This window comes from Penicillium digitatum, chromosome 3, assembly GCF_016767815.1.
Source record: "Penicillium digitatum chromosome 3, complete sequence".
NCBI lineage: Eukaryota > Fungi > Ascomycota > Eurotiomycetes > Eurotiales > Aspergillaceae > Penicillium > Penicillium digitatum.
Window position 1 is genome coordinate 158,661 of NC_089386.1, and position 27,936 is coordinate 186,596.

At 49.4% G+C, this 27,936-nt stretch overlaps 10 protein-coding genes across 10 annotated transcripts; 5 read left to right on the forward strand and 5 right to left on the reverse strand.

Moving 5' to 3' along the window:
• Nucleotides 1-812: 812 nt before the first annotated feature.
• Pdw03_7629 (Zinc finger, RING-type) lies at nt 813-2,055 on the forward strand (the record flags this gene model as incomplete). The annotated part of the gene is made up of 4 exons (XM_014677297.2): nt 813-839; nt 907-1,424; nt 1,801-1,829; nt 2,048-2,055. The coding sequence occupies 4 exons, from the start codon at nt 813-815 to the stop codon at nt 2,053-2,055; spliced, it is 582 nt and encodes a 193-aa protein (XP_014532783.2).
• Nucleotides 2,056-2,293: 238 nt separating this feature from the next.
• Nucleotides 2,294-4,881, forward strand: Pdw03_7630 (C6 transcription factor (War1), putative; the record flags this gene model as incomplete). Its single annotated transcript, XM_014677298.2, has 3 exons — nt 2,294-3,393; nt 3,446-3,729; nt 3,782-4,881. 3 exons carry the CDS (start codon nt 2,294-2,296, stop codon nt 4,879-4,881), a joined length of 2,484 nt encoding a protein of 827 aa, XP_014532784.2.
• Nucleotides 4,882-6,018: 1,137 nt separating this feature from the next.
• Pdw03_7631 (Protein kinase-like domain) lies at nt 6,019-7,272 on the forward strand (the record flags this gene model as incomplete). The annotated part of the gene is made up of 1 exon (XM_014677299.1): nt 6,019-7,272. The coding sequence occupies one exon, from the start codon at nt 6,019-6,021 to the stop codon at nt 7,270-7,272; it is 1,254 nt and encodes a 417-aa protein (XP_014532785.1).
• Nucleotides 7,273-7,655: 383 nt separating this feature from the next.
• Nucleotides 7,656-9,668, reverse strand: Pdw03_7632 (Fungal transcriptional regulatory protein, N-terminal; the record flags this gene model as incomplete). Its single annotated transcript, XM_066101721.1, has 9 exons — nt 7,656-7,786; nt 7,837-7,936; nt 7,985-8,091; nt 8,140-8,607; nt 8,668-8,935; nt 8,989-9,284; nt 9,338-9,532; nt 9,577-9,605; nt 9,658-9,668. The coding sequence occupies 9 exons, from the start codon at nt 9,666-9,668 to the stop codon at nt 7,656-7,658; spliced, it is 1,605 nt and encodes a 534-aa protein (XP_065956804.1).
• A 1,565-nt stretch (nt 9,669-11,233) lies between these two features.
• On the forward strand, nt 11,234-13,210 carry Pdw03_7633 (MFS transporter Fmp42, putative; the record flags this gene model as incomplete). Its single annotated transcript, XM_066101722.1, has 4 exons — nt 11,234-11,645; nt 11,714-11,876; nt 11,925-13,139; nt 13,186-13,210. 4 exons carry the CDS (start codon nt 11,234-11,236, stop codon nt 13,208-13,210), a joined length of 1,815 nt encoding a protein of 604 aa, XP_065956805.1.
• A 1,004-nt stretch (nt 13,211-14,214) lies between these two features.
• On the reverse strand, nt 14,215-16,069 carry Pdw03_7634 (Oligophrenin-1; the record flags this gene model as incomplete). Its single annotated transcript, XM_014677302.1, has 2 exons — nt 14,215-14,941; nt 14,994-16,069. 2 exons carry the CDS (start codon nt 16,067-16,069, stop codon nt 14,215-14,217), a joined length of 1,803 nt encoding a protein of 600 aa, XP_014532788.1.
• A 2,364-nt stretch (nt 16,070-18,433) lies between these two features.
• Pdw03_7635 (Acetamidase, putative) lies at nt 18,434-20,348 on the reverse strand (the record flags this gene model as incomplete). The annotated part of the gene is made up of 4 exons (XM_014677303.1): nt 18,434-19,257; nt 19,314-19,784; nt 19,848-20,251; nt 20,308-20,348. The coding sequence occupies 4 exons, from the start codon at nt 20,346-20,348 to the stop codon at nt 18,434-18,436; spliced, it is 1,740 nt and encodes a 579-aa protein (XP_014532789.1).
• Nucleotides 20,349-20,890: 542 nt separating this feature from the next.
• Pdw03_7636 (amidase signature enzyme) lies at nt 20,891-21,216 on the reverse strand (the record flags this gene model as incomplete). The annotated part of the gene is made up of 2 exons (XM_014677304.1): nt 20,891-21,047; nt 21,110-21,216. 2 exons carry the CDS (start codon nt 21,214-21,216, stop codon nt 20,891-20,893), a joined length of 264 nt encoding a protein of 87 aa, XP_014532790.1.
• Nucleotides 21,217-24,539: 3,323 nt separating this feature from the next.
• Pdw03_7637 (uncharacterized protein) lies at nt 24,540-27,021 on the forward strand (the record flags this gene model as incomplete). The annotated part of the gene is made up of 4 exons (XM_014677305.1): nt 24,540-25,119; nt 25,178-25,624; nt 25,711-26,763; nt 26,819-27,021. The coding sequence occupies 4 exons, from the start codon at nt 24,540-24,542 to the stop codon at nt 27,019-27,021; spliced, it is 2,283 nt and encodes a 760-aa protein (XP_014532791.1).
• Nucleotides 27,022-27,070: 49 nt separating this feature from the next.
• Pdw03_7638 (RNA polymerase Rpb2, domain 7) lies at nt 27,071-27,478 on the reverse strand (the record flags this gene model as incomplete). Its single annotated transcript, XM_066101723.1, has 2 exons — nt 27,071-27,292; nt 27,353-27,478. 2 exons carry the CDS (start codon nt 27,476-27,478, stop codon nt 27,071-27,073), a joined length of 348 nt encoding a protein of 115 aa, XP_065956806.1.
• Between the last annotated feature and the right edge of the window lie 458 nt (nt 27,479-27,936).

Sequence of the window (27,936 nt, forward strand, 5' to 3'; positions counted from 1 at the left end):
CCTTTCCTATTCGTGCCGGGTCAGAACGTAAAAGGCGGTTGACCAGTACTGGCGAGGATGCGAGGTTGCATTGGAGACAGTCTGGAGGCACGGCTGGCCCGGCCCGAGACAATGGGGGATCTTCCAGGAGTACCTTGCCGCATAGATCTGTTTCAATGGTACTGCCTTCATCCCGCGCCAGGACCTCCATTCCCGCAGCACCTGGCTCTTCGTTTGCAACAGCAATTGCAATATCTTCCTCTCCCCCAGGGACGCCTCATTCGTCTACTTCTGGCGAACAGCTGCCGGGTCTCTCTCGACGGGAGAATCCAACACCCTGGATTAATCAATCCCGCTCCATCACCCCTCTTCCTAATAATATATCTTCGCCATTTATGGATATGGCTCTCCCTAAATGGCAGGCAGATTCAGATGTGTCAGAATGTCCTATCTGTGGGATAGTCTTCAGCTTCTGGCACAGAAAGCACCACTGTCGAAAGTGTGGGAGAGTCGTTTGTGCATCATGTTCCCCACATCGGATCACGATTCCCAGAGAGTACATTGTCCGCCCTCCTGAGTTTGTTGGTATCCTCTCCAATTCTCCGCCAATGTCTTCCCGTCCTCCACCAGTCGTCGATCTCACAGGCGATGACCCTATTCTGTCATCAACGCCAGCAACAGCGACAGAAACAACGACAGTCAATCCTGCTCTCGGTGGAGGCGAAGAAGTACGACTTTGCAATCCTTGTGTGCCAGATCCAAATCCGAATCCCCCTGGCTACAGCACCGTGCGGGCACACAGCCACCAATCCACTCATTCTCTCTCATCCACAATGGCCAACGCGTACCATGCCTCATCAGTTAGTTCTCCCCTAGCACTTTTTTTTTTTAAAAAAAAAAAACCTGGACTGACACGGAAACACACAGGGTTCGAGCCAAAATCCTCAAGGTCGTCAGGAACGACGAACTGTGGGTGCAAATGACCGCCCACACTTATTGAGCGAACTGAACTCGCAACCTCGTCAAGTTCCTTCTGCCACCGGCATCGTGCGGCCATGCCGTTCTTTCTGTAGCCGCGAGGGCAACCTGCCGTGCGGGCCATCCCTAGATGAGAGTGATTTCTGCCCCGTATGCAGACGCCAATTCCTTCCACTGAGTCCCGACCGGCCGCTTGAGGCGCGTCAAGCTCACACCCGGGCATGCATTGAGGGCTATCTGAGACCGACTCCCCCATCACGAACATCATCCGTACAACTGGGTCCTCCACTGCCGCACCTTCCACCAGCAACCCACATGCTTCAATTCGTGGCCACGGAGAAGGACTGCCTAGGTGAAGATGGCCAGGCAGCGGAGTGCACGATCTGCATGGAGGACTATGAGGTTGGGCAGATTCTGGCCCGGCTTGAGTGCCTGTGCAAGTTCCACAAGCACTGCATTGTCGATTGGTTTGAGAGAAAGATGGAGTGCCCTGTTCACAAGCTTTCCTAATAATGTGCACGTCTATTTAGCGTGAATTTTAAAAGATCTTTTTGTTTGCTCAACTTGACTTTTTGCTTTTTCTACTTTTTGATTCACTGTGTCTGGGAATTTTGTTTTTGGTATCCTCGCTCAGCGTCTGACTTGATCTTTACATAATGATAAACGAATCTCACTTACTCTGAATTTAAAATCAATCAGGTGTAAAGTAGATCATCTGCCGAGGTGTCCATTCGTGGCCTGGCTGGATTTTGGTCACGTGGCACTGGACACGTTAGATGAAACTCGATTTTCAAAAGCACTTCGCTTCACTTCCGGCCTAAAACCGACGAGCAATTAAAACAGGACTGAGGGGCATTCTGAGAGAGAGAGAGGTAAGCAATGATTATACATGTGTTCATTCCCCTTGCTTGACAGAACCCACCCCGCTGAGGCATGTTGATCATCCGCATCGGTGATCGGTGTTTGTGATTACCGTTCTCCGTGTGCATCTCCCGTCGCAAAGCCATGCGAGCCGTGAGCGATCACGACAATGAAACAATGGCAAAACCAGTGTGCACACTTACTGGGGAGCGATGCTAATGTGTAACAGTGATCTAGTCCTCGAATCGACGTTTGAACCCCGCGCTGCATGGAAATCGACCCGCAGCTGCAACGCATGCGAGACGGGGGTCCTCAACGGCCCTTTTACGCGCCGACCCGGCCAACAATGGGCACAGGCCCGGAATACCCAGAGCCACCCTCCCATTCACCCACCCACACCTATCAAGGCCAGAGTATAGATAGTGATGGACACAGCCATGGGCTCGGGCATGGGGACATACGCCCACCATTCGAGATGGGTCCAGACAACAATCAATACCCAGAGCTGCATAACGTCCCAGGCGAAGCCAAACGGTCGCGGGCGTGTGAGCCCTGCCGACAGTTGAAAGTGCGCTGCGACCCAGATCCGGCGCACCCGGAAGGGTCATGCAAGCGGTGCGCCAAAGCGCGGCGGACGTGTGTTGTGACAGCGCCGACGCGCAAGCGTCAGAAAAAGACTGACAGCCGGGTAGCGGAGTTGGAGCGGAAGATCGATGCTTTGACAGCGACTCTACAGGCGTCGAATTCGACTAGTGCGCTGTTCTCTGGTGGAGCGAGACAGCAACTGTCGCAGCCTGGGCAGCGGGATGAACAGCTGGCTGATCGGGGGTGGATAGGCGGGGAGTCGAAGATCGCGGGGAGCAAGCGACAGCATACCGGCGAAGTCAAGGATTCGTCTAGCGGATTGCTGGCGCCGCGGTATTCGCGACCGGGTAGTCCATCTGCAGAGCAGATTCCTAGCCATCCGTCGAAGCATTGGCGCAGACCTGTCAGTGGTGATTCTGCGCCGCCACCGCTGCCAAGACCTGAGGCTGGGGATGAGTTTTCTGATATGATCGATAGGGGTATTATAGATTACAATACTGCTAGCGCGGCTTTTGAGAGGTACATTAACCAAATGGCACCAGAAATGCCGTTTGTTGTTTTCCCGCCGGGGACTACGATGGGCGAGGTTCGGCGCAATAAACCATACTTGTTCCTTGCGATCATCGCCGTTGCCGTTGGTCCCTTTAATCCCGACGCGCAGCCGATCCTTGTGAATGAGACGTATCGTCTTATCGCCGAGCATGTTGTTGTCAAAGGCCACAAGTCGCTTGAGCTGGTCCAGACTATAGTTGTCTGTTCTATCTGGTATCTACCACCAGATAACTTCGACGAGATCAAGTTTTATTCTTTGACCCACATGGCTGCGGTTATGGCAATGGAACTTGGATTGAACCGTCCCACTTCCGGAAGTAGACGGGGCTTCAATATGATCCGTGAGCTGATCATGAAAAAGCCGACGGGACCAGCATTTGATCCAGATGGACCGGAGGCAAGGCGGACGTGGGTTGCTTGTTATTACTTACCTGTCCAGTGAGTTTTATGGGTTATCCTGGCGTGGGAATCGGCAACTTACCTTTGGCAGGATGTCGGCGGCTTTGAGGAGAGCACACTTGGTCACCTGGCAGCCATACATGGACGAGTGCCTTGAGATTCTAGACACCCACCCGGATGCCCTTCCCTCCGACCGGGGATTGAAATGGTGGGCAAAGCTGGGACTGCTGATGGAGGATGCTGGACGTCGTTTCTGTGCGGAAGATCCTGGAATCATTGCCACCTTCGCAGACAGTAAGGCGTGGTATAATATCAAGTTGTTTGAGGGTCGATTGGCACAGTGGAGAGAAGAGGTCCCGCGGGATCTTTACCTTGGTAAGCGCCGATCTTGAGGATAGTCTTTAACCTCGTACTGACATTCTCCTAGGTCCAATGATTCACACCGAGCATGTCTTGAATCTTTTCGTCCATGAACCTGCAATGAGCGTAGACTACAACACTGGCAACACCTCTCCAGCTCACGACAATTTGCACAAGTCGTCAATTGCGGCGGTCATCGAGGCGTTGACCACGGCCATCCGCTGCATTCATGAGAGTCTGGACCTCATTTGCGCCATTGAGGTTGACCGACTCATTTCCTTGCCTACAACGACATTAGCGCGGACAACATACCCCGTGGTCAGTTTGATCAAAATATACACATTGTTTATGTCGCCGGACAGTCGAATCAGGCAGATTCTCGAGGTGGAAAGTCTCAAACTCGATTATTATCTGGACAAAGTCATCGCACATTACCGTGCCGCCGCCGCGCGTGATGGCGGCCGAGGAGCAGCGAAATTTGGAAACGTTATGGTTCTGTTGCGCAATTGGTTTATCAAAAAGCGTGACCAGGGAGATCAGGGCCGGGAATTGAAAGAGGCCTTTTCACGCGATCAGAATCCCACCGAGCACCGGCAGACACATCGGAGTCATGATACGCCGACCGTGACGCCTTCCAATCCAAGAACGCATGTGGCACAAGGCATGACGCCCCTCCATTTCCTCAGCGAAGTAGCCATGGGCGACCCAGCGCACCGAGCGAAGAATCCCGACTCTCAACACGCAATACCTGGACAACCTCGTTCCTCAAACCACAGTCCAAACTCAACAGTCAACCGAATGGCAACACCAAGTTCATCTAGTTTCGGGCCAGACCTACCCCAAACCAGCTGGTCATCTGGGGCATCATACTCAACCACTCTCCCGAGTTCAGACTCGAACCCGATCGAGACGAGGGGGTATTACCTACCCTATCCACATACCGACCTCACACAGAACTACCCAGACATACCACCGAGTGCGCAGACTCAGGGATACCCGGACATGTCCACTGTGGCTGGTATGCAGCTCGCTCCTCCGATGGGAATGGCACCTGAGGTAGGCATGGACCCGAATCTTGGGGATCCTTGGTATACATTGGGAAATATGATGGATGGAGGACTGGTTGCGTTCCCGCTTTCTTTTGATGGGAACTTCGGACTGTTTTAGTCTGGATTGTGGTTTGGTTGGGTGTTGTATTTTCTCCTCCTATCTTATACCCGTTTCAGTTGTGAATTTGTATCCAATCTCACTCACCTCGCAATCTTTGCCCATCTTCCCCGCCTTTTCGAGGATTGCTTCCCGATTTCGAGAGATTTCGAGAGGGAAATTTGCCACGTCCCTGCATTGATTACGGGATGCTTGGATCTGCCCTATGACCTCTGGCACTGATCGTACGGGGAACCAGCGGAAGATGTCATTTCTTTCGAGTGGATTCAGAGCAAATCCACCAGGCAAAAAGATGGAGGGTATGAAGACACATGGTACAATGATATGTGATCACCTCTCGAACCCATTGCAACCCAGCAGACGTTTTATTTAAGCCCGACCACGCCCGAAAGCGCAAGGACCTCTCTGCCGCAAATGCTCTTCACAACATAGATAAATGGAAAGCGAAGATCCGCTGACAACTAGGAGAAACGAGAGGCTATGAGAAGATCGAGGAATTCTTGTTTCCTTGTAATCTGCTTAGTTCATTCAACGAGATAATATAATCCGATCACTCTGGTGACATACTAAGGACAGAGGTGACTATCTCTACGATGAACAGCATCCCCGACGTGTTCCGTGGGACTCTTCAAATGACTATGGAACCCCCAAAGCTCAGTCACTCATCAACCCCTTCGCACGAGAAAGCTCCGTTTGATTTGATTACAGAACTGCATGGGCCTCAACAACTTGGTGATGTTGATGTCTTCAAGCATAAGGCACCCATGTGCTACGGGACCCTCCCCCATCGCTGCTGTCTCACGGGTGTTACGGAGCGATGGTGAAGAAGACCGAGAGGAGGAAGAGAAGAGGAGTGGAAGTTTTATATTGTCACGTCCTATATGCCTTCTCAACATGGACCAACACATACCTTCCCTGGTCCAATGTCACAGGTCAATCAATCCCTTCACTTCGATCAACATCTCACTGGAATCTGTGCCCGGATAATTTTATTCTCCGCAGCTCCGCTGTCTGAGCTTAATCCACATACAACATACATCTCAGGTCGAAAATCACAATATCAACGAGAAACCCCCCCCCCCCCCCCCCCCAATAACCGAGATCTGTAGTCATTAATTTGACTTGTCTCCAGTCAAGATGACCTCATATGACCCCAACCGCATCGCCAGCATCATGCTCTCATGGCACTCCCTCGACCTCGTCTCATGCACCAGGCTGCAGACCCTGTGGGCCGGGTACGGCCAAATCTGCGCCCTCACAGCGAGAGCCACAACTTCCCAAGCCGCCGAGCATCTCAGTAAGCTGTGTGGGGTAGAACCAGGCGTTGCGGGAACGACATATCCGCTCATCCTGAAGCTCATCTCACCGCCCCGCAAAAACACCACCGTAGATGAGGGTCATCTACGAAAAATGCTCAGCTACGAGGTAGAGCAGTACTTCTATAGCGAGGTAGTTCCGCAGCTGGGGGACGACATAGCCATAGCCAAATGCGTTGCCTCGACACGCGACATGGACGACGCGGAAGGCCCGTCGGAGCTGAAAGGTATTATGGCTACCATCATGGTCGATTTGCGTCCCGGGTTCCCTGTCGCTGGCGAGAAGAGGGGGGCTCTGAATGGCACACAGGTGCGTGCGGCGCTAGACTGGCTGGCTGGCTTTCATAGTCGCTCAAGAGGACTGTTGCCAGCTAGTCTTGAAGGGTATGTTCTACCGCCGCTTGAAGAAAGCCGTAGACGACAGAAATCGGGCAAAGGTGTTGGGGGTGGGCTGTGGCTGAATGGAGGATATACGTACCTCGCGACACGGGGGACAGAGTACGCATCTCTTGCGCAGGACACGGATTCGGAGTGGTCAGATGCTCTGTGTAAGCTTTCGGACGGGAGCTCCCGATCGGTGGCGGAGATGGTTGCAGTATTTCTAACGCCCTGTGGACGGGCGATTGAGTCATATCTCCATGGCGATGTCAAGTCAGAGAATCTCTTCACGACGACTAGTGGAGACAGTGTGGCGTTCTTTGATTTCCAGTACGTCGGACTAGGTCTCGGAGTCTGCGACCTTGCTAAATTGTTTACCTGCTCGGTTCCGCTGCATATGCTGGTGGATGGCAATGGGATTTTGCCCGAGCAGCTGTCGATGTGTAATGGTGAGAGGGGACTGCTAGAGCGGTATCGGATGAGTCTCCTCCCGAAGGAGGAATCTGATGAATCGGAGCTATTCAAATGGGAAGCGTTTAAACGACACTGGGAGACGGCTTTGGTTGACTGGTGTAGATTCCAGGCTTCGTGGGGATTTTGGGGAAATACAGAGTGGCTGGAGGCCCGTGTAAGATCTATCTTGAATGACCAGGAGTGGAGAGATTGGTTATCTCAGAATATCCGCAGTCGAGTATAGCTTCGCTATTCGTATAGCCCAAAAAAAGGCACGAACCTTTTGCTTTACTTCCACTGTACATCAGGATTGCCTCTACACCGTTAGTTCAGGACTAGACCCAGTCCTTTTTTTTTTAATCCAGGCTATCCTAGCCCCTACATAGTTACTGAGGTAAAACAAAGAGTGCTGTAGTATCATCTAGCATAGTCTGCTCGAGAGATCAAGCAAAAAGTAAGCACGAAACGTAATTAGGAGTACAGCTTGTGTGATTGTCGCCTGCGGAAGAAATACTCCATGTAGTATGATCAGATGTGGACCTGCCTGGGCCTCACAGCACGATCGGCGCCCACGAAGAGCCATTCTAATTGGTCGATCTGATATCTGTAAATCCACTGGGTGTAAGACTACGTCGACCTCCACGCTTGCACAACTTGATTGTGCACATATTCCCACGGCCAGCCATTTTCCCTTTCCGTTCGACGAAGAAGATCAATCAGCAAACCCTGTACGACATGATCTTCCACCCATGAACCGCCTATAGCCTTATTAGTAAACTCTCAAGTCTCAGATTCGAGCGAAACCCACAAGCAAAAAGTGCATGGCAAGCTGTGATACGCAGTGAAGGATCGTCATCGGCAGATATGGCGATTCCGAACATGAAATTCAGCGTTTCGGCGAGATCGTTCTGTCAGAGTCAGCATGGAACAGAGAGGGTTGGAGAAAAGGAGCGGACCCTTAGTTTGACAGGCTGCTCGAAATTCAACATGCTCCGATCATAAAACTCGAGTTCACGAATGAGCATCAGCGATTTGGTGAGACAGATGTGTTGAATCGCAGTAGCTGGACCCGGAATTAGCAGATCATCCACCGCCGAGATCTATCACATACCATGCCACAAACTCGTATACCAAGCAACAGGGAAAGGCTTCCCACTCCCAGGATCCGGCGGCGAAACATGCAACGGCATAAACGTATCAGGTCGGCTCAGCTCCCAATCACGAATTCGATGCCGGAGCGCAGTCTCCCCCGGGCTTCCGAGTCTACCGTCGTAACTTCGGCCCGAGATATTAAAACAGAAATCGATAGTCTCAGCCAATAACCATATCGCCCGGTTTGTCCAGTCTCCATCGTTGAGGGCAGGTTTGGCAGCCCACCATCGTCGCAGGCGGTCATCGAATGGGGCGAATGTTAGCCGCAGGCATTTCTGGTAGGTGAGCGCGAATTGAATATCTTGAATGACGTAGGCCCAGAAGGAAGCCGATGCCAGTCCGCCCGAGATAGCAGAGTCCACGTGGGAGCTGATATACACTGAACCGGCTAGGAGATGGTGTTGTTGGTCATTTGGGGGACTATGGGCTGTTTGGTGGATATTAGCCAGACGAAGTAATTTTGCGTGGAAGATGGTGGTCCACGCACAGGAGATTGATTCGAAAAACCGTAGAATGACCGTTGAGGAGAGAAGGATGTCGATTCCGATTTCGAACTCGGGCTTATCGAGGACCGAGAGCATGATGGAGATACAGCGCTCATGGTATCCGTGCGCGACGTTGTCGGCAATAGAATTTGTTGTTCGGGATAGGTGACATGCAGAGACTGCTAGACATGCATACAGTAATAAGGGAGAGTGAGTTGCGCGCTCAATGACGTCTGTAGAGAAATGTCGTTCGGGGTTAAATGCGTCAAGCTGGGTTGTCTTAGTTTCATAATGGGGAATTGGGTAAAAAAGGGTCAACTTACCCACGGCGCGAGGTATTTTTGAAAATGCCGCAACAGAAAGGCTTCGGTAACATTTGATAGCTTGGACTGGCCAATGGGCGTGTTAGGTGCACATGGGGAATTGATCGAACCCGATCTGGAGCCCAGTTGAGATCCTGCAGTATAAGCAGGAATGAGGTTGGGAGTTGCCAACGAAGAATCCATCGTTGATGGAGGGGTCGAATGTGCAGACGATGACCTCGAAGTTGACACCTGCCTAGTCACCGGTATCACATAGTATTCAGCTGCCGTCTGATCTGTTTCATCCTTGAAGTCGACTATACGAAATTAGTATATCGATCCACAATCAACACGAGCCTAATCCACGTACAGTTGGAAGACGTCTCCACCCAGACCTGGTCGTCCGGAAAAGCAAGATCACTCTCGCCATATCTCGGGGGCCCCTTTCCACGCAGCGATGGATTCTGGCCGTGTCGGAAAGAGACCTCCTCAGATTTTCCGGGGGCAGGTACACATTCGCGGCCAGAGCGTTGACAGCGAAGACATTTCGAGCCAGATTTATCACCTGATTTCGGTTAACATGGACGGTAGAGATGGTAGAATCCATACATTTCAGATGGCGCAGACGACATGTGAGGCTGAAAAGGTGGATTAGTCGAGGTCGAAGATATGGACTTTAAAAGAACTGACCACCCCCTCATTACGCAGTCAAAAGTACAGTCGCAAACGAAACCTCCTCGAAAGCATATTTAGAATGACAGGCGTAGATGGATAAAGAAGAAAAGTCCAGTGTGCTTCAACTCATGATATTCGTTGAAGACCGGAACCGGGGATGGGGAGTAAATTGCCAGAACAACGGATTGCAATTCTCTCTTTTTTTTGGGGGGGGGGGGGGGGGGGAGGGGAGGAGGGGGGTATATCCAGCGGCTACTCCATTTGGATTTGGAGATTTGGAGATTAGTTTGAGAGTAGCGCTAACTGTGATTGAAATGTAGAATAGCGGAGGGGGGATTTTAAGGTAGAAATTCGCTGAAGTCTCAGAAATATAGCTCAACCTGGAAACCATTCACTCAACACGTCCTAAAGGGACCTTCCATGAAGTCTAGGCTGAGTTTCAACTGGGTCGAATTGACACGACTCCACCTATTGGACTAAGATTGAATCGATTTCTGATCTTTTACCTAACCAGAAAAGATCTTGGGACATGTCATGGAGACTGCGGCTTTTATCGGGTTCTCGGCATGGGAGTCGGCCGATGCCAAGTCGTATGGCCGAGACCCCTTTTTCCTGTGTTTTCTGTGTTTCCTGTGTTTTCTCTTTCCTCTTTTCCTCTTTTGCTATAGTCTTCACTCACGGCGTAAAGGAGTGTCTACCCCTGGACAGTGGCCCATCTGAAAAACGGACCGGGACTCCATCCAAAGACTCCAGAAATTGGAAACCGTCCATTTGTCAACTTAAAATAGACGTGAAAAGGCGTTCGACAAGCTTCGGAGTGAAATCAGGAACGAAATTAACATGGAAGTGATTGACCTTTTTTTTTTCCGTTGCCGATTGGGTCTCACCGGGCCTGATTCAGGAACCCGGAAGAAAAAAAAACAAAAAAAACAAGGTGGTCCAACCAGGTGAGAGAGGTCTCTTGAACAGGGACTTGGTTATTATTCGCTCGATGATACCGGTAACACTGTGTCTGGATTGGATTGCCTGGCTTTGTGGGTCAGCTTTTGTCGTGAGATTTGGGGTTTGTTTTTTTTAAAAAAAAAAGAAAAAGACAAGAAAAGAAATGCTTAAATCCGTTGTGTGGAAGAAAGTACTCTGGACTAGCCTGTCGACCTTGAGGTTACTTCCCCGAAGTGTACTTCCGTACTAGGAGGTTAAAACCAAGTGATTTGCATCTGGATATGTGGGGTACAATTCGTTATCAGCTGCCTATTTAGGCCAAGTGCTCCGGAGAACAAGACAGCCCCAATAGATTCATTTGATCAGTGAAGTATCTATCCATGGTTGGAGCGAAGGGAAAGGAGGATGAGTTGTGGGGAGAGAAGAGAGAGGAAAGGACTTGTTTTATAGTGATGCCTGAGATTGATGCCTTGGACGCCTTGAATAGAAGGCATCCCTACATCTCGAGCTCTTCCCAACTTCCAAGGTTCTTGTCGTGGGAGCTCCTTGCTGGCCTGGTAGCTCCTAGAGAGCTTCAAATTACAAACTTACTCGGTTGAGTATTATTGTGAATCTCAGTACCCCATCACTGAATGAGAATGCTATTATCATGTCCCTAAATCGTATCTCCTTCCTGGAAGGATGGGAGCGCAACCCCGCAGCCTTTCTCAGCAACCCAGAATCGGAGGATTCGGATCCGGACTCCTACCAAGATCTGCCCGAAGGATCCGTGGCATCTTCATTTCCCTCCACATACGGCATATTGAATTTCAACCCGTATTCGGGGCCAGGTTGGAATGAGAGCCCGGAGGAGCCACATGAAGATCGATTCTCGTTTCTCGGGCCCTCGTTCCTTGGACTCTCACCGACGAGTACCCGTGACGGACGTGCGGGTGCATGTTCAGCGCAGAGGCTGGGATCTGCAGAGCGGACTGTGCACCCGGATCCAGGGACGACCGTTGCTCGGTCGCCTTGGGTGGATACCACGGGTGCCTATGAAGTAAGCACTGTTAGAAGGATTGGTAGGTGAATAGAACTCTCGCTTTTTATACTTCTTTTAATTATACAGGGACATGCTAACTTGTCAAAGCCCAGGTTTGGACGGCAGTTGTATACTGTTTCCTAGCTGCTGGAGTCGTTTTCGGCTTTGCGGCTCTCAAGCCCATCCTGATTCGAGAGAAAGTATATCGCAACCTCTGCTCCGAAGCGGAGCTGAAGGAAGATGTCGATGTCTGTTATGGACAGGAGATCCGGTATGTTTAATACCCTGATTTCAGAGCTTATATACTTACACGTAACAGATTGAACCTGATGTTTACCATCGCCGCTGTAGTAACCAATGTCTCAGCCCTGCCCGTAGGAACCATCCTAGACACGTATGGACCACGAGTCAGTGGAATTATCGGCAGTCTCTGTCTCGCCATTGGAGCAGTGCTCTTTGGGACAGCCAGCACGCTTCCATTCGATGGATACATCCCAGGTTACTTCTTTCTCGCACTGGGTGGACCATTTGTGTTCATTCCATCTTTCCATCTCTCAAATGCTTTCCCCACCCGATCCGGCCTGATCCTATCAATGCTGACAGGGGCTTTCGATGCCTCGAGTGCTGTATTCCTGATTTTCAGGCTGTTAAGCGACCACACCGGAGACCTCGTATCAATCGACAATTTCTTCGCGGTGTACCTCATCGTGCCAATGTTCATCATCGCAGTACAGATCTTCATAATGCCAACAACATCGTACAAAACCGCAGGTGAGCTCGTGCAACAAGCCGAAGCGCAGGTCGCAGATGAGATGCACGATCGTATAGACGAGTCCAACGACCGCAGCGAGAGCGAGCGCCAGCGTTTAAACCGTCGACTCCATCGCCAAAACATCGTCAGCAATATCCAAAATCTGCTAGACAATGGGACAGCATCTGTGTTATCCGGAAATACCATCAACGACGCCGTCTTCCACACCAACATCGACGCACCACTCGACATCGATACCACTACTAGAGGAACCCACGGGACTACAACCCCTCACTCCCACACGCAAGAACAACAACAACAATCAACAACCCCCAATCCGACACCAGGCGGGATCTGGGGCGTTCTTCACGGCCACAGCGCACTGTACCAACTACGCACACCATGGTTTACACTGATAACAACCTTCACAGTTCTAATGATGCTACGAATCAACTACTTCGTCGCAACGCTGCGCTCACAATACACCTACCTGCTCTCCGCCGAGACAGCCGCACAAATCAACTCCGCCTTCGACATTCTCCTACCAATCGGCGGACTCGTTTCCGTCCCGTTGATCGGCACGTTCCTCGACATCTTCCAGACACGCACTGTGTTATTTATCCTGGTGGTGCTGGCAACTACCATTGGTGTGCTGGGTTGTATACCCCATCCGACCGCGGCATATGGAAATATCATTCTCTTCGTGTTATACCGACCGTTCTATTACACCACTGTATCAGACTACGCGGCCAAAGTGTTTGGATTTGCGACGTTTGGGAAAGTGTACGGGCTTATCATTTGTCTTGCGGGTGTTGGGAATTTTGCGCAGGCGGGACTTGATGCGCTTACGTTGAGGGTTTGGAGGGGGAATCCTGTTCCTGTTAATATTGGGCTTACGGTGTTGGTTGCTGGGGTTGGGGGTTGGCTTGTTGGGTTTGTTGCTTATCAGACGGGTCTTTTGGAGGTAAAGAGGAGGGGTAAGGGTGATCACCCTGGTCAGAGTTCGGATGCGAGGGAGAGGGAGCCCTTGTTGAGAAATGAAGAACGCGGGAGAGGGTATGGGGCTTGAGGTTCTGGGTTTAGTTGATGTAGGAGAGTCTAGTTAGCTGTGATATTTCTTCTCACCAAGTATACAAGAATGAACATGAACATAAGTGTAACCGCGATTGGATGTCGGTATGTATGTCTAGTGTGCGAAGAGAGGGGAAAGACTAGTAACTGTCATCAACATCAAATATCCAATCCTATAAATCTTTAGAATAGAACCTCGAAAGGTTGTGGTTTTTTTTCTTCTTCTTATTAGTTCCAACCAAAAAAGAGACATGCTATGTACGGATGCATCCCAAACATCCAAAGGCGACATCCAGGCGTAAAAAAAAAAAAAGCCACAGCCTTGGTCGGGTAATTTCAAAATCCAAATCTAGATCTCAATTTTTTTTTCACTATATCCATAATAATCCAGGAAAGGAAAAAAGAGTAACGCCCCGTGTGGGGGGAACCAGGTGATACTGTTCGGTGTTCACAACACGGCGGGTCTTGGACAATTTTATACAAATCCGATATCCAGTATGGCCGAATACATTGACGGGCATATCTACGTATGCCCCATCATCAAATTTCAGCATGTCACTGGTGATTGTCATAGTAAGTATCCCAGGGAAAGAAAGCCCAATTTTCACCATTTGTCCATTTCAGAGGATGACAACAGTAGTGAGAATGAGATGGTAGAGACAATGGTAGGGAGGCGACAGGGAGGATGAACTGCGTCATTGCAGCTGACAGCAGACCCGGAGAGGAAGCGAGTGATTCGCGCTTCTAGGGATTTGGAGAATTTTCACAATGCTGGAATCGGAGCTGCTCACTGGATGGCATAGGTATACCTGCTAGCGTTCTCTTGCCAGAGGGCCTCCGCGGCAGAATCGCAGGCAACGTCGTACCATAACATGGATGCGAGAACGGATTTGATGCTTTCCCATGACATCAATCCAGTCCCGCGGGTTATATCTCCCAGAGCAGTGGCGAACCAGGTGCGCTCGCGGGTATCGTTCGCTGCGATACCGCCGAGGGCCAAGACCCAGATAAGAGGGAGCCGCGCGGCTGGGGAAGTCCACAGGTCTGCGGAGGAGGGTTGAAGGAGGACCGATTGGATAAGGCGCGCTAGACGATTGAGGGGGGTGTTTTGTGCAGGGATTGGGAAGAGAACACCCACCCCGAAGACCAATGCCGCTAGGCGGCAGGCTTCGTAGGTGGCTGCGTGCGTGGGATGGGCGAAGAGCAGCTCTGAGGCCGGAGAGAGACAGAGGAGAGTATGTTGGGTTAGGTTGCGCTGGTCGACAAGCAAAGAGACATCGTGTGTGGAAGTCGGGCTCGCTTTGATGATGCCGATGTAAGTGTGCACCGCTTGGAAAGCTTCTGCCATTTGACGGGTGACGCCAATTTCCTGCAAATGGCCGAATCCCTGGGCAACATCTGATGGGCCGAAGCCGAGCAGCTCTTGGACGGACAAGCCCCTTCGGCAATCGGCGAGGGGCCAGAAATCAAAACATGGGTGGACGGAGAGGATACTGCAGCTCATGATATCCGAGCTGTGAAGGGTCAGTACGGTCAAGATGAAACAAGAAATCAACCGAGACATACAAGGAAATCGTCGCGGCTAGGCCCTCTGTGTGGATATTTGCCAAGCCGCCTCGCATTTTGATCAATTGCAACAATCCTTTGACATGGATCATGTTCGGTGGCAGACACCCGTAGACATCTATCCATTGTAGTCGCGGGAACGGCGGATTAAACGGTGTTCTGCGGTGCTGTTGTGCCGATTTCTCCTCTGCCTGATGATGAGCCATGCAAATGACACTGAGGAGAACAGCATCGCTGACCACGCGATCGGGATCGCGAACAGCCTGGTTGATCAGTTTGATCGATTCCATTTCACACAGCTGCAGCGCGCGACGTTCTCTTTGACCAAATACTGTCCCCGGCACCCAATTATTCTGCCATTGGACACGAAGGTGACACAGCGAACCAAACATGAACGCTGTAAACAAAGCCGGGTCCGCCATGGATAGATCGAACCATTTGCTAGCCGCGGCTCTAGTACTCTGTGGCCGCGGAGCGAGTCCCGGCCACACAACACCAGTGAGATAGCGCTCGGATAGATTGATCATATCTGGCTCGAAGTTCCTCGGGGCGGGGTATGTGGCGAACGGGTCGAAGACCCCAGAGAGGTTGCGTTCCAGCCGTTCCGGGGAAGAACGATCATTGAACCGGATGACCGCAAGGGCCTTCGAGGAGAATGTTGTCACAGTACTCGCATCGTCGCTGCTACTGCTATCGCTGCTATCGCTGGCCTGCGACGGTGGAAACGGCGAGTCTCGGTAGTCAGTCTGGTTGGGGCGGGAGACGTGCGTAAAGGTGAAGCTTTGACCGTGGTTTCCCTCACGATGGGAGCTTGAGGGGCGCGAAACGATGGTAAAAGAGGGGCCGAGACCGGCGTGATCAATGGTGGGTAAGGGGGGCACGGCGCTGCGGACGGGTCGGGCGCGTGGGTTAGAGTGGCCAGCGGATCGGTCCTTTGTTTGATCTGAAATCCAGCGTCCGACATGAGCACGCACCAGACGCTGGGCTTTCAATCGTTCAGTCTCGGAGGTAGGTCTAGCATTGACGAAATGGATGCCATCCTTCTTGGAGGACGGTTGTTTCTTTCTCGACGCCATTTCAGATCACATCACCGGCTTGGTAAGCGGTGAGAGATGAAGTATGTGATAGCTAGATGCTGCATGATCTTCAGAAGGGGGAGAGGTTTGAAAGATACAGTTCTAAACAGGAAATTGAAGATGATTTTGACAAGCCCTACACTTCGTATGGACTATCCCATTTCTGTCATCTTGAATTTGACAGCTCTGAAGGTGTTGGAGTGGGGAAAGATGAAGCAAAGAGGGAAGCTTGGGAGCTCGTGACCCGCTGATCTTTTTTTTGTACTTTTTTTTTTTATGCTCCTTTTTTTTTCGTTCTTTGGTCGATTATTTGATTCTGATTCTTCTTGTATTGTACTTTCACTCGATGAGTTGACTCTACAACATACTTCGTTCATATCTACGTATCACTATTCCGTGCATTTCTGATGATCCAGTCGTGTCTGCACTAGCCCTTATGTACATCAACGTACGAAGTACTCCGTACATTGCACGGAGTTTTTTTACCACAACATTCGATCTAAAAAGAGCAGACACCTCTCAAAAAGTTCAAAAACGTCTACTATGGTCCTATTCTAAAGTATTAGGAAAAGAACTCCGTCTAGCCGTTGAAATCCAACTCGACCATCCTAGCATATACGGAATAGTAAAATTGCCAAACGGGGGGCTGCTCCTTTCCATAATCTTGCATGGCCTAGACCGAGTAATATCCCCCTCGTTCCCCAGGAATCCCAGTATCTTGGACACAGATGGCTAGTCCGAGGAGAAATAATCCAGAATGCCGGACTAATACCTCACAAACAATATCTTGCGCGCGATAATACTGTCTGACGTTCCTGTCAGTCCCCGTCAAAATTCTACCAGACTCCCGGATGTGAAACCCCCTGTCCTTGGCAGTGGTATGAGGGTGCGAAGACTGGCCGGCTATACATTTCCACCTGTCTGTCGAAGCTTGACGGGAATATTAACCACGGCCTTTAAGCTTCTCTGACAGGGTCCATAATAAGAACCAAGAAAAGTGGCTCTTGTCGGTGGACCCCGTCGATCATGAGTTTAATTGTTCACAAGTGGCCAATCTGAGTAGGATGGCGACTGGAGGTTATAATTTTATCTAGATGTCTAGTTACTTGGAAACACTATTAAGTGTGTTTGATGGACTCCGTTGGTACAAACTGGATTCATTTGGAATAATTACCGTTAGGGGGCTCTTTTATGCAGCTACTTCACCCGAGTCTGTCAACCTCGATTTCCTTTGTGATGGAGCTGGGGGGAGTTTTTTTTTTTTTCATGCGCGCTAAGCGAAATATGAGACAAAAGCTGTATCCCAACTCAGTATACTTGGCGATGTTCAAGTCATCTACACGGACATCGAGTTAGCCCCGTCGACCGAACTCCACCGCCAACAATAACGATGTCGACATCCCGACTAGTGCACGAAGTTCTTCAGCGATTTTTTCCACCTGTAGACTTCGAAGACGAAAGACAAGGACCTTGCTTAGGGTCTGCCAATCTGCAGCTCACGACACCAATTAAACCCCGATTGACTCCGAAGTCCGAAATTGCGCAGATGGCGCCGAAAATCTCTCATCCCTGCAACACCAAGATGAGTGGGAATCATGAACAATTAGTACCGAACAGAAAGCTTGAAGGCTGGTGGGTGAGTCTAGACAATGCACAGTTCACTAGCGCTGGTTTCGAAAGTCGAACATGATGAATCCATGATGTGTACAGGGGGGTAGGGTTAGCGCTGACAATATCTTGGCAGGGTTTGCCTTGACTAAAAGACAAAGAATGATAGGTCCACTGGCATTGATTTTTCAAGATATCAATTTGGATTAGAGATGATCACATCTAATAATGTTGGTAATGAAGGGGAAATGATGAGACGTGTGTGTGTTGGAGGGGGGCAGATAGACGATTGGATGAGTGGGAATTTCAAATGCAAAAGCTGTCAAGTCCAGACTGGATGTGTAAAAAAGACATGGTTTTCTCGTGCAGATCAACGCAGAAGAAACCCAAGAGCATAATCCCCACAGACATGACCTCAACAAGTAGCGCCCCCCCCCCCCCCCCCCCCCCCCCCCCCCCCGCGCACACTAACACGCATAGCCCTGTTACACCGCAGTCAGCGCGCGACTGAAGAAGTTAGACCTGCAGAAGATACGATAGGGAAGGAAATCATTTGGGACAACTCGAACGGTTTCATGATCTTGGCCACGGCGCAGCTAGGAATCCAATAAAAGTTCAATAGATAAGCATATGCAACCATGCCATGTACAATCGAGCTACAGAAATGCATGTACGAACGGATCATCCAGGAACAAGATACCAGTCCTAGTCCGGAAGAACTACCCGTCGAATCATCGCAGTGCGGGCTAGGCCTACTTAATCAATTTCCAAGAGGGTATACCGACAGCTCTCACCGGTCTGTGGATCGGTGTATTGGTCAAGTGCCTTCTCCACAGCAGCCATGTACCTGAGAACATGCTCTTCCTGCCAGCGGCGACCGACGACCTGCACGGCAGTGGGGAGACCAGCCATCTTGGCCGAGTCATAGTGTTTCCACGCACCGCGAGCAATGCCGTGGTTACAGCCCAGACGCTTAAGGGCGGTTTTGTACGGTGCGGCGAGGGCGTCGCGGATAGGGTCTACATGTCCAACGGGGATAACACCGGCGGAGTAGTCGAGCAGGTTCCAGAGAAAAGTGTAGCCACACGAGGAGACGGCGTCGTGCATGGCCTTATGCGGGAGAGCCGGGGTAGCGTTGACAGGACACAAGATGAAATCGAATTGCTGGGGCTCGGCATCCCACCACTTGTGCCAGACGGCGCGAAAAGCTTCGCGCTGGGCGGTTAGGGTCCACAGCTGAGCGGATGACTTGGGACCGAAGTCGCGGATGAGAGTGGCGGAGACCACGTCGCGGCGGACATAGCGCACGTAGAGGTAGTAAAGGTAGCGGAGCGGAGCGGGGAGGTGAGCGATGCGGGAGAGTTGGATGGCGCCTGGGTCGGAGGGTTCAAAGCTCTTGAGGTTGGCGTTGAAGTGGTGGCAGCCATCTGAGTTGAGGAGTTGCGAGGCAAGGTGCAGGCCGGTTAAGGGGTCTGCATTGGGTGGGGTGGTGATTTCTGAGACTGTGTGGCCTGCTTCGGTGAGGGCGGCTACTGTTGTTGCGATGGCACGCTCAATAGCTGGGGTTGGGGGAACGACGCCTGGAGATCTATGAGTGGCTGAATTACGGGATCGGGGTGACATAGATCATACGTACCATCCGAGGTCATCACTCCGACGCGAAGAGGCTTGTTTTGAGCCTCGGACTCGATCTCACTGCGCCAGGCAATGGGGTGCACAGTGTGGTCGTATTTCCAAGGCTCCATGAGAATTATGGCACGAGTGAAGTATGTCAAATCATCCAAGGTGCGGGCCATAGGACTAAATACACTGGGAATACCCTCCTGACCGGGCATGCTGGTATTCACGCCGCCCTTGGGCCAGCGGCCAGTACTGCAGCGGAGAGAATAAATACCACTCCAGGCGGCGGGAACCCGCACCGAGCCAGCCACATCGGATCCAATACCAATACGGCCACCCTGCGCCAGCAACGCTGCCTCTCCACCGGTTGAGCCACCCGGCGAGTATGCTGGGACATGTGGATTGCGGCATTGACCCCAGAGGCCGTTGTCTGACTCAAAAGAGAGTAGAGTGATTGGGAGAGCAGTTTTAGCGTACGGAACAGCCCCTAGGAAAGTCAGTACTCAATCCAGCGGGTAACAAAATTGCCTCTTCAGAATCAGGATCTTACCGGCATCTTTCAAGAGCTGCACCATAGGCCCATCTTCCAAAATAGGCTTTCCAGCCAGAGCTGCGTACCCCACACTTGCATCGAATCCCTTGACGTGAATAGAATCCTTTAAAGAAACCGGAATACCAGCCAATGGACCCTTCAGGTTGATCTCCGACTCCAGCCAAGCCTCGGCCTCGGGCAGCATCAGCTCGGTAATACAGTTAGTCCGCTCCTGGGCCCTTTTGGCTACCTTTCCATAGGTGCGAAGGACATCAAGTGGAGATACAGCTGAGACTTGGACCTCGTGAACAAGTTCCTCGATGGGCCGATTGATAATCTTTCGGTCCTGGTCAGCAATGCGGAGATGATAGTGGTGTGGAAGACCCGTAAACCGGAGTTCTCGTTCGGCTCGTTTTTGGTTGCTGTAGACATTAGTTCCAGATCAGAATCCAAGAATTTTAACGAACTAAAAACTCACCGTATGCGACGGTAGGTAAGGTAATCGAAGGGAGGCAACATATTGGCGGTGTGTGTTCCAGAAGAGAAGGGGGGGGGGAATCGGGGGTCTTATTCAATGCGGGGAAATGGAGAAGTGGAGAGAGCGAGAGGGCCGGATAGCCCCGAGATTAGCCGTGGATACATCCTTTGATAGTACAAGCTACGTGTGTATTGATTTTTTTTATGACATATTATAGGCCTACTTCACATTCGACCTGATGTCTGCTTTTGTGGAAAAGTCAGGACGTTGAACCAAATCCTTGAAGGCAACCAAAAGACGACGATTTGTCCGAAGAAGAGATGAGAAGCTACAGCCTCAGATACGCCGTGTCTGATACGGCAAGTGAAGCATGTGAAAGGGGAGATTTTTAGATCGACGATCTCCATGAGATAGACATAGAGGGATGCTTTAAATTGCTCTACTGGGTTCTACGTAAAAAGACCATCTATAAAATTTGCCAAATGCCGTGTGCAAGCGTGGCGGGTATATCTCCAATGCCATGCGAACTCCAAATCAACGCTAAACTTTCAAATCAACTCCTTCCACTAGCCAAAACAAGCTATCAAGTGGTACCCGGCCGGGGTTTGAGCCAGTTGTTCTTGGCAAGCCACCATAGAACCACACAGACAATGATAATGAGCACTACGCCACAGAAAATGACGAAGCCCCAGATGATGGAACGCTTGCTCTTTCGTCGTTCGCGGTCAAGCCATGATACCCTAGAGAGGTGAGCTGAGGTTCACCAGAAATATCGTAGCCTTGCAAATGGGAAGCGTCTTACTCATCTTGTTTTGAGTGTACTCCTTTGCCAACTGCTCTGGACTCTTCGTCCTGGTGGACCGCAGTTGAGAACCGTTTCCAGAAATATGGGTCTCGCACAAGAGCCATGATTGTACGTTGTGTGATTGAGCGGAGGTGGATGTGGTGGTGTTTATGGTCAATTGGATGTCACTAGGGATAGCCGCGGGACTAACTGGGGAAAGGCCAATCACCAATGTATGATGCAGGAATGAATCGTATGATCTAAATTCAAGTTTATGTCCAATTCATGAAGGAGATGTGTTCAATAGAAGTAGGGGGTTGAAAATGAACAGCAATTCACCGGCTAGCAGTAGAAAATCGTCAACAGGAAGTAGTTGGGCTAGAGGTATCAGCTGCACTTATCCTCTCCATAGATAGTCCTTAGGGATCAGGTCTTGCGTGTGGAATTCTGACTGTTGACACCTGAACATGCTTCCCCTAGGGCTAGAATACCAATCAAACCAGGATCGGCAGCCTGCCAGTTGCTGATTCGTGTAAAACATGCCCGAGGCTAGGTGATGGCCAAGAAATCAAGGCAGATAGAAACTCCGATGTGGGAATGGAGTGCTAGTACTGTTTATTATTGGGGGTGAATTGCAGTTCAAGCATGGCATGTCGATCACGGAATGTTGAAAACTCAAAATGTGAACGATGGAATTGTTGATCGCCGAGATTAAAGCAGTGAGAGTGGTCGATAGGGGTTTAGGAATGTGGACTTTGATTCGCTGCAACAGGGTTGAAGTTCAATCTTAAACGAAGAGGACCTTGTGGTGGAACTCGAATATGGGGTTGTATCTGAAATCAATTTCCGAAGCTGTTTCGCTCGGCCAACTGAGTGATTTCTAGACGTTGCATCGCAGAATGTTCGACAGCATTGCCCGAACAAAATCATATCACAAATGGGCCATGATCTGTAACACTCTATCGCTGTTGTGTTATCTCTTCATGCAATACAAATGTTGACTTGAATAGACACTGATATGGACGGTCTACCAGAGCTTTTCCATGTACGCAACGGACGAAGTTTTCTTAAGGGCACAACCCAGAGAGACCAAATACAAATCAAAAGTGAGCGAATCTCGTCTATGGGCAGGCAATAACATGCAAGCCTCAGCCGATGTAATGAAGATTGGAGTCCCCTTCTTCTTAGGACTTCCAGTCGAATTTCGTTCCTGAGAGAGGGTATCTAGATGATCTACTATGAAGTTGTACACGGCCTATCAAAGTAACCTATAGGTTTAAATTATGGTTTTGGTTATTTAAAAAAATGAGGGGGTTTAAATTTCATATTATACACTTGGTTTAATAGAGAAGAAGGGACTTTTACTATATCGGACGACTATATACTAGTCATGAGGGGTATTAGTTAGAAGCTCTGTGACTTCCCCGTTTGCTCCTAGTACTTAGTCTAGTAAGTGCCTATAGATAGTTTCTCTTTCTCTCCACGCATTTAGAGATTTTCCAGTTACATCTACATCTTCCTTTGTAGCCTATACATCATCTCTATCACTTTAAGAGAACCCTAAGTCTCTGGTAGCAATTCATTATAGCAGTTTTTTCTTGGTACAAGGGTGCAGGAATACGAGTTTTTTGTTCAGAGGATTTGCATAGGATGTGTTGCTTCCTGATTTTTCTTCCACCCTCTTGCCTTCCCATTTTGTTACCTCAGCGTAGAGTTGATGATGTAGATTATCTACACCACTTCTAGTGACCATAATGTGAATTTTTTTTGGACGTGTTTTTGCTGGATTTGGTGATTAGCGCATTGGTTATGTGAAAGGCTGTGAATGGAAAGCTCCCCGGGGACGACAATCTTGAACGGTATTGGATCACTTTTGCAAGGTTTGAGGGTACTTGCATATCAAAAGTACTTAGGTATTCAAAAAGGGCTTCAAGGGCCGATTGAGGCCTCAATTCATAAAATGTCTATTCGTTGTGGTATAAGTTTCTGGATTGTGTTTGCTCCGTACGTTTGCCAAATATAAATAAATATAAATAAAAGCAAGCCCGGTCTATGTGTCTAAAAGAAGAGGCGGCAAAGCAATTGCCGAGTCAAGCTAGAAGAAAAGTACTGTTTAGTGCAGCTAAAAGGTCTTCACCCGAGATTTGATATGATCTGATGCTCGACCTTTCTGTCAGCATAAGTTGTATATTCTTTAATATTCAGAAAGCTCTCTCTACCTAACCTCTACACATGCAGATGAGCTAGAAGATACTGCCTACAGTTCGTTTATGAACAGACAAGGAACTTGTAAATTGAATAACGAAGTTGTATAGCCTTGGAGACTAGACCCGATGCAGATACTCCGTATAGGTAAATAGCTTTCCCGTTCTGTGTGCAGTGGCATATAGACCAATCCACCATCATTGGGTCAACTCCTTGGCGAAACACACAAGACTGCGTCCGGGTGGCATATGATTTTTTAAAGGCAGGAAGCTCGGAATTATCATAGGGATCCCCGCCAAGGGAAATACGTGGAATAAACGTGGCGTAACAAGGTGTTGCGTAGAATTCAATCACTTCGACATAGGCTAATACATGCTTCTGATTGGTCCCTCTTAAGGTTTTCAAAAAAGAATTCATCTTTTTAGCTCTTAGGCGGCATCTATTTGTCGAAGAACAAAAGGATGGAGGGGCGGAAGATAGCAGTTCAAAGGAGTTAACGCTTCGTTTTTCTTCTTCTTCTTCTTCTTCTTCTTCTTCTTCTTCTTCTTCTTCTTCTAACACCAAGTTATCATGTATCAAAATGCACTCCATCACAGACGCTTCCAACTAAAAAGAGTAGCATAGAATAGAAAATGGAATTCATGTCAGTAGGATGGAAGCATCTAGACTCAAATCCAGTAGGAATGACGGGGCCAGGGCCTTGCTCATTGGGGAATAATCTATAAATCTATGGCCTCGACTGATCTGACATCTATTTCCATTACAAGGATTGAGTCAGGGTAGGTCTAAAACAGTTTAGTCAACAAACTTGTCCTCCCGCAATGCCGTTCTCTCGACTCGTCTAGAACATGCAAGATTTCGGGTCTCCCGTGCCGAGATATTTAGGCTGTTAAAAACTACAACTAGGTATTACCATCTCTTAGCTTATCTCCGGTGCTACCTTTCAACCCCCTCGATCTAGAGGTAATCACATGTCATCACAGTTCCGGATGTACTATCAATAGCACTTTCTTGTAGCCGGCGACCGCCGTTCACCACTACATGACGTGTGTAGCAACTCAAAGAAGTGTCCTGCATCTAGATAGCCCAATCATAGTAGTTTAGAAAGATAATACCTCAAATTCAAGTTAAGGGATAGGTATATAAAGTGACACAATGTCTTCAAAGAATGGCAAGAGGGACAGATGAAAGGTTTTAAACTTCAATTATCAAGTCCTATAAAGATCGAAGTCAATATTTCAACATGGATCATGTGGTGCAAAGTCTCTCGAGTGATATGGAATGCTCCTCTGAAGAGTTTATCGCGACTCTATTGCATGGGAAGCCCGAGCACCAACACTTGGATGTGTTGACCGACTTGTTGACCAAAACTTCCGAAATTGATGAGCGTGTTGCTTCATCCATCAGTGCCGCTTGGCACTGGATCTGTCAGAAAGACCTTTGGTCTACGAGGTACGAGAGCCTCAGCGACTACCGGAAGGCCATTGGATACACGGAAACTGTACGACCGATCGTGCAGCGACATAAGAAATCGGAGCTAGCGAAAAGATCAAGTATCCAAACAATCTTTCGCTACTGGAGAGTTCCATTCGACGAAGCTCTTCCGATTGAAACTCGCCCCTTAGCTTGGAGCAAACACTTGCTCTCACTGACAGCATGTTTGAGCAAGCACAGAAATCATTCAGAGTCACTCTTGCTGCTTGAAAAAAGCATGAAGAACAGACCAGAACGCGGACGCACTAGAAATCGACTCGTGGCAAGTGACGTTCAACGGGCACTGGAAAGCTTAGGGATACCACAGACACGCTTAGCAAAACGGGGATGTAAGTTGTGAAAGACTCTAGTTGGACCCCCTAAGAATACAGCTAACAATGTTTCAAGCAAGATCACCCCGAATCTCCTCAAGCTCAGCTCAAAACACAGGTACCGATCATGCCACCGAGTCTGACTGTTCGCCTTCTACCAACCAATCGACACTTTCTTCCCTTCACGATACACCATCGCAAAGCCAGTCACCGTCGGGAGTCTCACCGACACAAAGGCTACAACTCCACAAAGATTCAAATGAATGGCAGTGGTGCGGATGTATTCCTGTATGCTTGCCACTGATCGCACTAATCACTACCCCCCAAGCGAGATTCGATACGAAGCTTCTACTGGCATTGGTGATCTGGGCATACAAAATATCATGGGGTAGCTTTTGCTCCGAGCATCTGATGCGTTTGGCCCGCTTAATTCCCACAGAAGGCCCACTTGATAGAAGTAGAGCGGATATTATTCAAAAATTGGAGGCTTTCTGCTGCTCCCAGGGTTCCTACCTTTCCATGAGTACGGCCAGTTTCTCCTGTACAACTGACTGATGTATGAGATGTTCAGTCGGTGCCATAAATCTGCTAACTTGACGTTTCTGATAGGCGACCATATTTCTACCTCTACCCCAAACCTTTGTTCAAATACGGAGCTGTTATGTCGCTATACTGGGTCTGCGGATGCGTGGTGGCGTTGGCAAAGGGATGGATATATCCATATCCCCGGGTTTTTTTCCTACATGGAAGAGCTTGGTGTGTTTGAGCGGGTCCAGACATACCTTGATAGAAGCGGTACTAAAGAAGATACAAACCCGGCTATCAATCGAGTTGCCATCCAGCAATGCTACAGGATGATATCTCAAGTGGTACAACGTGACCCGGCGTATTATGCTGTGCTAGCCGCATGCAGACCGGACCAAAATCGAAAACTCATCTATCGTCCACCACAGTACCAACGAAGCACTGTTCCCCAATGTGACGATGTAGGACTCAGTATTTCAATCGATCATACTAAGTCCCTAATGCAAGGAGAAGGTACAAGCGACATCCAGAGTACTATCATATTGCCGACCTGTGAGACTGCGCAAAAGATCCGACTAGTCCCAGTGTTCCATCGGAAATTCAACTCATGGTTGCAGAGCCCGCTAGGAATGAAATATGGGGATGGATATAAAGTATTTGGTAAAGCCCATGATATTGCGGTACAGCCGGGTGATTTGGTTATATGTCTCCCGCACATTCTCCGATGGCCAATGACATTTTCCTCAAACTTTCTCAGTCTGTCACAGATCGGACTGGACAACAGGTTATCCAGACACCTCGAAGAGAAAAATGAGAGTTATGGTACGAATAATTATGACAGGGTCTTGGAGCAGCCAGAGCCACAGTTTCACACGGCCAAAAGAACAGCACACGAGTGGAATTCGACCAAAAAGGACCTCACTGAAGACAGCTGGTGTAGTGCCTCTAGTGCCATAGGCCAGGCAATTGAAGGTCGTCTGGATTGGGATAGTGACAGAGCAAGAGAAGAAATGAATTACGTTCTTGGTTCCAATGAAGCGACAGCGGTCGAATTTGTCGCGAAGTCACGAGCACAATTGACGAGGCAATTTCACAGGCTTTGTGATTCCATTGGGCAGGGCTCTGAGGTTAATTCTGGTATGAAGCATTCTTTGCGGCGTATGTCAAGAATAATTACTGAATTGGATCCAAGATTGCGGAATGAGCAGCTATGAGGAACGAGATGATGCACCGGAACCTTTCCAAGGTCTGAATGAACATTTTGAGACGCCGGTGTCTTTCGTCGATCCTTTAACTTCAATTTCACCGACATGGAACACTCCTTCTTTAGATGATATGATAGCAGACTTGGACCCTACCTTTTCTCGACAGCATTTGTCTTTCGATTTACCTTGAGGCTGCATAATCGTTCAGATTGCTCTCACTTCGGATCACTCCCACCCTATCAAATTAGGCATTTGGCCTTTGGCCGCTCTGCCCCATCGCACCTAGGATCCCCGACTAGGTCGGCACACATGAATCCCAGCAGAATAGCCATACTCTTGTGTGCATTTTCGTTTATGGAGAAATCATAAAGCTGGCTCTTCTTGATCTTCAGACCTTGGTAACTGAAATTCGCTTCAATCACTCGGGCTTTCATCTGACCGAAGATTGTGATCGCCATGGCCTATGTTATAATAGATTGATATTAGCATGGAGGATATAAGTGTATTAAGGCTATACTCACGGGAAAAGTAATGCAGTCTAGAAATGCCTCGCCTTCTAGTCGAGTGATCATCGCTGCGGTGAGGGTCACAACCTCTTCCCGGAACAGCTCTTCGCTAGGCTCCTCTCCAATTACAATGGTAATCATAATGTACGGGGGTACTCCTGACGGACAAAGGAGTGTCCTTGGCACAAGCACATTGCCTGGTGACCATCGAATGGATCCCCAAATAGCTGTGTAGAACCTTCTAGCAAAAACGGACCGCACAATATCACCACGAAAACGCGTACATTAGTATCAGTGTTATATTGTAGAGGCCATAGGTCTCTTACCATTCTAGCCATTTCAATAATTGCGAGAGCTTAGGCGGAACTCTACTATCACCGGGGGTGTAGTACTGTCGAGGGAACTGGAAGAGCATCCACTCCAAGCATGAAAGAACATACGATGCTTGGGCTTGAAGGTCCTGAACCAATGGATTTTCTCGAATGCTCTCCCAGCTTTTGGTGATTGACCTTAGTCGTCTTCCGTGTTCGGTATTGGGAATTAAAGGGCGGACCCACGAACCACCTTGAGGTTCAAAGAAAATCGGGGCGGAAGGATCA